Source organism: Silurus aristotelis (genome assembly GCF_946808225.1).
Source record: "Silurus aristotelis genome assembly, chromosome: 16".
Classification (NCBI taxonomy): domain Eukaryota; kingdom Metazoa; phylum Chordata; class Actinopteri; order Siluriformes; family Siluridae; genus Silurus; species Silurus aristotelis.
The window spans coordinates 11,553,558-11,561,931 of NC_139589.1; the positions used below are offsets into that span (position 1 = coordinate 11,553,558).

Genomic DNA, 8,374 nt, shown 5'->3' on the forward strand with positions numbered 1-8,374 from the left:
ATACTGAAAACATCTTTTTCAGGGAGGGCCTTGCATATTTAAACCAGACAATGCTAACTGCTTGCAGCATCTATAATAATAGCATGTCTTTACAGTATAAGTCTGGGTACTGAACTGGCCTGCCTGCAGTCTAGATCTTTTACCATTTAGAAACATTTGGCCGATCAAAACAAAAAGTTGAGCAACTGGTATAAAAATCTGTATAAAAATCGGTATCAGACACATTTGGGACAACATACCTCTCTTCGCTCTATATATATGGAGAGAAGTCGTATTTGTTAACAGTGGTAAACATGGCCCCGTCCCAACTTTTTTTAAACCCGTTGCAGCCATCAAAAGGCATATATATATATATATATATTACATTTTGCACAGTGTCCCAACTATTTTGGAATTTGGGTTGTAATTATTATAGCATACCTCAATGCTGATGGTTTTTGGATTCTGTTAAAACAGAACCTAATTCCGATTGGTTGTTTAGGGTCAATTGTTCAAAATTGCTATAACGTAAGTGATTACAGGAAGAGAAACTTATTTTAAAAAATGTCAAGAAGAATGAAGGTTCTGAATAACTGTTTCTTTTATGTGTACAAATAACTAGTGGGATATTTGGCAGTGGTCAGATACAGAACTCAGATATGCTGTGACATTTAAACAATGCTTGAGTGGTATTACACACAGTGTGCCAAGAAATAATTCCCCACAACATTAGCCTGAACTGCCAATGTAAAGCAGGATCTGTCCTACTATCTACATGTCACAAACTTCACTGAATCTTAGTGAGCATGTGCCCACTGTAGTCTCTGATAGCAGACAGGAGTGGAACCAAATGTGGTCCAAGCACATCTGCTAAAATGTTCAACATGGTGTGTATTCTGGGATGCATTTATACTTAAATCAGTTTTTTATGTATTCGGTTATTTGAATTAGTCACTGAAAGTTATTTGGTTATTGCACAATTTTTCTATAACCTCTAAAAACTGTTCTGCATAAAAAAATCCCAGGAGATCTGCAAGTTTTTAAACACTCAGACCAGCAGGCCTGGCACCAACATTGAACATTAACCGAAGTTTTTAATTTTAATTTGCTTGACTTTACATTACACACATTGTTGTCACATGATTGGCTGATTTGAAAATGACCTTAATGAGCAGGAGTGCAGTAGTCCCTAGTGAAGTGGCCTGTGAGTGTTTCATTGGAATATATTCGTTTTTTGAACTACATAGTCAATATAGTGAGTGATTTATATGTTAGAAATTGGCATTTGTCTGCATGTTAAAGATCAAGTTATTAGTGCTGCCTTTAAACTGACCATGGAAACTTTAACCATTTATTGTACATGATGCCATTGTGTTTTGCTCTGTAAAATTTTTATGCTTAATTAGTCATTCATCTTTTAAATCTGCCACATTTATTTTAAGATTATGGGACCAGACTCAGTTCTGTTGGTTTGTTACTTGAATAGAATTCTGGCTCACATAAACCGTGCATTAATTTAGAAATATGCAGCTAGAAATATAATTAAATATGAATGTAAATGTAGAGGATATTCAGTACTTTATTGCTCAACTCATTACTATCCACTGTTTTACACCATTTGAAATATTTCCAGTAGAATTTATTAATATACCATTTACATACTGCTATGTTCAATTAATGTGGATCTAAATAAGAAAATAGAGATACAAACCATGCACACACAACAAAAACACTTGAAACCGAATACATTTCTATATGATGTTTATTGAGCATATACTGAAATGCATAACGATGACTAAAGACATGGGATTGCAAACCGTAGCACCTCATTAATGTGTGAGAAGGTATATTTCAAGTCCAGTCTATGCATACAAGAATGTATGTCCACATTGTTGGGTTTTTATTGTCATTTGCACTCATTACGTAAACATAATAGACAACAGTAAAAAGCATGTTTAAGGCTAGGGAGTTTCTTAATTGCTTTATGTACTGTATGAATATGATCATGGACTTGCTTGTATCATCCTTAGTTTCAAACTGTATTTTGTGATTGTTGTGTTTGGCTCAGTCAGTGTGTCCTCACGCTTTTATATTAGTAAGGCTACTTTGTTGGAACGCAGATATTTTTGTCACACTCAAATAGTCCTCAAGACAAACTGCAGTTGACATCACATATATTTCTGCCACTCTCTTAGCATACATTCTTAAGCTGTGCAAAACTGATTTGCTTTCATACATACGGATTGTTTTTCTACCCCGAAGAGTAGGGGAGCATGCTCCCCCCTGAGCTGGCATGCAGACGCACCCACCCCAAATGCCCAGCCCACCCTCTATGCCCACCCCTCAGGTATTGCAGACAGAAAGGAAGACGTCCGAGACCCTGGTACCTACACAGCATCTGCAGCAAAACCAATTTAAAGCTGTCACTCAACATGCAATTTAAATTTTTAGCTCGCCGCATCATATGGCTTCTCTCAATGCATATTTTTTGTTTCAGTTAAATCGTATTAAATTTTCAGAGTGGTTAATGTAATTAGATACATTGTAATCTAGCTTTATGGTTTCTTGGTAAAGTTAGCTTGGGTTGGAGTGCTAGCGTCTTCGTCATCTTCTCTTTGCGGTGCTTCTCTACTCATTCTCTGTAATCTGCTTCACGGTGTGGGTGGAGACTTTCTCCACATTCTTGGTGGCCACTATCTTCTCCTCCACTGACTCTTCTACTGCTTTCACTGTTTCAGTGACTGTGACAGACTTGGTGACGTGCTGGGCTCCATCCTCACCAGTGGTGATGGTCTCCACTGTTTTGGTGATGACAACCTTTTGGCTAGGGTCATCCTTGGTAGGGCTTTCATCCACTCCATTTGAGATGACATCTTTCTTCTCTAGCTCTTTCTTCTCTGGCTCCTTTTTGTCTTTATCTGCCTTTTCAGTGTCATCTTTTTTGTCTGTCTTCTTCTCATCAGACTTTTCATCCTTGCTGGCTTTTTCATCTGACTCAGGTTTTGTTTCCTCCTTTTTCTGTGGCTCATCTGTGGCTGTTTCCTTCTTGGGACTCTCAATTGTTGGAGTTTCTTTCTTAGCTTCCTCTGCTTTTGGAACCTTTTCGCTTTCACTCTTAGGAGTAGTAGCTTTTGGGCTCTCACTCTTAGGGGAAGTAGCTTTTGGGCTTTCACTCTTAGGAGAAGTAGCTTTGGGGCTCTCAGTCTTAGGAGAAGTAGCTTTGGGGGTCTCAGTCTTAGGAGAAGTAGCTTTGGGGGTCTCACTCTTAGGAGAAGCAGCTTTGGGGGTCTCACTCTTAGGAGAAGCAGCTTTGGGGGTCTCACTCTTAGGTGAAGTAGCTTTGGGGGTCTCACTCTTAGGAGAAGTAGCTTTGGGGGTCTCACTCTTAGGAGAAGTAGCTTTGGGGGTCTCACTCTTAGGAGAAGTAGCTTTGGGGCTCTCACTCTTAGGAGAAGTAGCTTTGGGGCTCTCACTCTTAGGAGAAGTAGCTTTAGGGGTCTCACTCTTAGGAGAAGTAGCTTTGGGGCTCTCACTCTTTAGTGATAAAGCCTTAGGAGACTCACTCTTTGGAGACTCCTTTGGTGATTCTGCTTTAGGAGACTCAGCCTTGGTCTCCTTATCATCTTTTACTTTTTTGTCCTCTTTCTCAGCCTCATCCTTTTTCTCAGATTCTTTTTCCTCTGTTTCTACTTCTTTTTCATCAGCTTTGTCTTCTTTACCCTGTTCATCTTCAGCATCTGCTTTTTCTTCAGCTGTTTCCTTCTCAGGTGAGGCCTTTGACTCAGGTGCCTTGGTGCTCAAGACAGTTTCCTCGACTTCTGCTTCCTCTTCGCCTTCTCCTTCTTCACCTTCCTCTGCATCTTCTCCCTTTTCTTCCTCCTTTTCTTCTTCCTTTTCTTCCTCACCTTCTTCATCATCCTTTCCTTCATCATCACCTTCTTCCTCGTCACCTTCTTTAGTCTCATCTTCCTCAGCTTCATCAGCAGGAGCACTGGCACTCACTTCGGCCTGGCTAGAAGCGACAATCTCTTCCTCTTCTCCTTTTTTCTCCTCAGCCTTCTCTTCAGCTTCTTCCTTTTCAGCTTCATCTGCCTCTGCATCATCATCTTTCTTTTCAGAGAATTCTGCTGCCATCTCTGCCAAGGCCTCATCCATTTCCAATTTTTCATCTTCTACTCGAGTCTCCTCAATGATCTCTTCCACAAACTTGTGCTGAACCCTCAGTTTGGGAGGTTCTGCCTTGACCTTGGGGCCTTTGGTGACAGTCTGGCGATAAGGGTATGTGCTGAAGTGGGTCTCCTCTCCTTCGAGTAGTTTCCTACATGAGTAGATCATGGACCAAGATATATTTAGCATAAATGAGGATGGCAAATCGAGCGGAAGTGACTTATTGCAGGACTTTTATTAAGGAACTATAAGTATTTCTTAAATCCTGTATTTTTATAATTTCCTTGGTAAAATATTAAATATTTCATTTATAGTTATAGTAAAAAATAATAATACAATCTTAGAGAAGCAACCTATAGATTTGTTAAATAGACTTTTTACCTGTATGCTGCAATCTCTATATCTAGGGCCATTTTAACATTTAGTAGGTCTTGGTATTCACGCAGATGTCTTGCCATTTCCCATTTCGTGCTCTTCAACTCGTTATCCAGCTGGTGGATGGTTTCCTAGTGGGAGCAAACACATCATCGAGCCTATGGTTTGTGCATAAATACATAAAATAGTAAACAAGAACATTATAAATCATTAAAGCCACAAGTCAAGAAAATATATATATATATTTTTTTCCTATCCAGACTCTTTCCAGGCCAAACTAATATATGCATGAATTAATCTCTCTCACTGCAGTATCTTTGTGCTGCAGAAACATAATATTCTAAAGAAAGTAAATATTTATAGTTGACGCCTTTCTTTTGTCAATTATACACCGGGAAATTGACTGTGCTGCTTTAATTAGTGGTTCGATGGCTAAATTTGAGAACACAGTATGAGGAAAATCCGCATTCTGATTAGTCCAGCGAAACAGCAGGGACTGCAGAGGAGTTTACACCCCCCCCTCTCTCTTTCCCTCCCTCCTTCCCTCCCTCCCTCTCTCTCTCTAGCTCTCTTTTTCAACCTTTACACCATGACACAGCATCTCTGCTGCAGTGGACTCGCCTATGCAACTGCTGTCACTTTCACAACGCTTTTTCAATTAAATTATTTATTATTTATACTGATTATGGCAAATTCCCTAACGCAACTATATAATTAATACTAATTATGGAGCATTATTAATTTTTGTTGAGTCTTGTTTAAACCCAATGCCGCATCACTAAATAAACCTCTAGGATATTTACAGTGCAGCCCCCCCATTATTAATAAATAAATAAGCAACATGCATTTTGTTCTTTTGTGGAAGAATAAACGTGTTGAATTTTTTTTTTAAGATATTTCCCATGTAATAATAATTATTATGAATTTTCTTTTAATTGAAAATGTTTTTAAAAAGTCAAATAATAATAAAAAAATTCAGTAGTTATAAAACTGCACTAATCATTATTTAGTATTTCAGATAAGTGTTTCTGTGCATACTCTAAAACTCAATATAAATAAAAAAAAATAGTTTCTATTAAAATGGGCATTTGGTAATAACAGATCATTATTTAATCAGTTTAATTTTAGTGAGTGAGGTTTTACCTGGAGACTGGATAGGTCTGAGTTGTGTCTCTCCTCGATATCGCTCAGTTGCCTCTCCAGTGAATCTTTGGTTCCGCGGGCTGATTCGAGCTCCACGGTTTTAGCCTGCAGCTGGCGCCGGTAGTCTGAGATCTCATCGCGGGCGGACTTGATGGCGTCCTTGTTCTGCTCTGCGGCCTCGGTCAGTTTGGCATAGCGGCACATGAACCAGTCTTCTACCTGCTGCAGGTTGCGGTTGGAGTGACCCTCGAGCTGGGTGCGGATATCTCGCAGGGCGTCGGTGATGTCCGCCTTCTGCCACTCCCTCTTATCGGCACTAATGACCTGCGATGCCTGGAGCTGTGCGAGCAGCTCGCTGACCTCTTCCTCGTGGTCTCCGCGGACGAACGCGATCTCGTCCTGCAGGGCTTGGATCTTCTTCTCAAGTTCTGCTTTGGCCAGGGTGGAGTCGCCGGCGTCTTTCTTCAGAACGCGCGTCATCGCTTCGGTGTCGGCGCGCACACGGGCTTCGTCTTCCAGACGTTCCCGCAGCCGCTGGATGTCATCCTGAAGACGCTCGGCGTCGAGGTGCAGACGCGCCTTGTCACTGTGCAGCTGCTCGATTGCGCCGCGGAGCTCCTGCAGCTCACGCTCGTGCTCGTCGCTCAACTGGGTGCGGGAAACTTGCTTCCTCCGCAGAGCGTTGATCTCTGCCTCGATCTGCTTGTTCTGCTCCTCTAGGAAGTGCACCTTGTCGATGTACACGGCGAAGCGGTCGTTCAGACCCTGCAGCTGCTCTTTCTCGTTGAGTGCAGAAGACGGTGTGTTCAGGTCCATGCTCAGGTCCATGCTCTCGGCGTTCATCGTCCTCTTGTAGGCTACAGGTGAGATCGGACTGGCCCGGGACCATGTCTGCGAGCGATAGCCGCTGGAGCCAGAGCCGCCGCCGCTGCTGCGGCTGTAGGTCGTCCTAGTGTCCATCACTCTCCGGAAGGGACTTCCGAGAACGTCTACCGAGTAGCTCATCCGGACAGGATCGGTGGAGAACCGTGTTCAGATGAATGGGGTACTTGTGTGGAGGTGGAGGCGTATGCCAGTATGTGTGTGGTGTATGTGGCTTTCACAGCGTCTTAGAGCTTGTGCGAGCCCTTTATATACTGTAGGCGTGCAGGATTCTTTGGACTGGACCACTGATCCCACCTAGTGGGTGGGTCTCTTTTTGTAGTTATCAGTGGTTTAGCATCCCGACCAAAAAAAGAGGACCTGGGTCAAGGTTGCGTGTGTGAGTGTGGGTAAGGGTGGGATCTTTGCTTGCTTTGTATTTCCCATGTATTGCAGCAGTTTGTGCGACTTACTTTATTAAAAAGATTTCAATTGAACTTGCACACAATAAAGCAACTAACATTAAATATATACTATACAATATCTTTAATTTGATCTGTAACAATTTATATATTCTATATTCTATATTTGGTATGTATACCATTATTATTATTATTATTATTATTATTATTATTATTATTATTATTATTATTATTATTATTATTATTATTATTATTATACACCTGGATTTTAAATGTGGATTTTTCATTCTGGTGGTTGTGGTTTCTGAAATAAATTCTTATGCCTAGATCCTTCTTTACATCAAAAACAAAATAAAAAAATAAATACAAACCTTCTCTGTTAAGTTTTCTTTTAAATCTTTCGAAAGATTTATACTGAAAGTGGAAAACATAAATATTTAAATACCATGTCCCTCATTTTTCCAATACTATTTTCGTATGTTTCCATGCTTCTAGTAGCTTTACGTTGTCTGGACATTATCAGAACCTTGGACAGAGACTACAGAGAGTAAGCATGCAGTTTGATCCCTAAGCACCAAGGACAGCAGTCTTTTAGGATATGGTGAACACATCACTTCAACCCTTTAATGGTCATGTTGAAGTATTGTTACAAATGTCTTCTGTAAAATAAACAAACAAATAAATAAACATTTCATAAGGGACTGTGCATGTGCACCCACATAATCATATACTCATTTTATAAAATAAAAAAATATTATGTTTGCTAGGGGTTTTTTTTTTATACTTTTGCTTGAGCTAATGATTATGCAGAATTTATTTAAGAGGCAATAACTTTAATCTAAATAATCCCACATTGTTCACATTACTTTAGAAAGAGTCTATTTCTACCATGTGCAATAAACATATTAGTATTCACAGGTTCAGGGAGACAAGAAGATCCATAGTACAGAGGAACTCAGAGCAGACTGATGAATGAATTTTCTGGCTCCAGGGAAAAAAATGCACAGTTCTCACCAGCTTTCATATATCAGACACATGGGCCAGTATTATGACTAATCATTTATATACTATATATTTATATACTTTTATATAGATTTGGTTACTTTCTGTATTCTCCTTATATGTCTGTGTGTCTTTTTTTAATGGTGTTTTCTTGCTTCCCATGTACATGTCTCAAGTTAAGTCGACTATTATTTACATTGATCTCATTTATGTATTTAGTTAGCAAATAATGTCCTGACCATGTTTTTTTTTTGCAGCAGCAGCAGCAGCATAGGCAGGTCATGCTGATGCAATATTTCAAATCACAGAAAACATATCTAGGACATTTATGACTGATCAGCATATTCAGGGGTGCTATAAATAGAAAGGAGGTGCTCATTTGCATATATTTCAAAGGCCAATATTTCAATAACAATATAGCAAAA

General features: G+C 39.9%; 1 protein-coding gene across 3 annotated transcripts; it reads right to left on the reverse strand.

Annotated features, from left to right (window-relative positions):
• Window positions 1-1,723: 1,723 nt before the first annotated feature.
• nefma (neurofilament medium chain a) lies at window positions 1,724-6,820 on the reverse strand. 3 transcript variants are annotated; one of them, XM_083565061.1, is made up of 4 exons: window positions 5,665-6,820; window positions 4,528-4,652; window positions 3,363-4,297; window positions 1,724-3,241 (listed from the first exon to the last, which is right to left on the reverse strand). In XM_083565061.1, the coding sequence occupies exons 1-4, from the start codon at window positions 6,667-6,669 to the stop codon at window positions 2,862-2,864; spliced, it is 2,445 nt and encodes an 814-aa protein (XP_083421187.1). In that variant the 5' UTR covers window positions 6,670-6,820; the 3' UTR covers window positions 1,724-2,861. The 3 variants fall into 3 exon arrangements, with proteins under 3 accessions (XP_083421187.1, XP_083421188.1, XP_083421186.1); XM_083565062.1 differs by having other exon boundaries at window positions 1,724-3,213; window positions 3,333-4,297; window positions 5,665-6,781; XM_083565060.1 differs by having other exon boundaries at window positions 1,724-4,297; window positions 5,665-6,780.
• Window positions 6,821-8,374: the final 1,554 nt, after the last annotated feature.

Excerpts from the sequence above, each read along its gene's own strand:
- nefma (XM_083565060.1), bottom strand. The coding sequence starts at position 6,669 with ATGAGCTACTCGGTAGACGTTCTCGGAAGTCCCTTCCGGAGAGTGATG. Across the intron at positions 4,653-5,664 it reads CAGACCTATCCAGTCTCCAG|GAAACCATCCACCAGCTGGA; the intron begins GTAAAACCTCAC and ends TGCTCCCACTAG. Across the intron at positions 4,298-4,527 it reads ATAGAGATTGCAGCATACAG|GAAACTACTCGAAGGAGAGG; the intron begins GTAAAAAGTCTA and ends CTACTCATGTAG.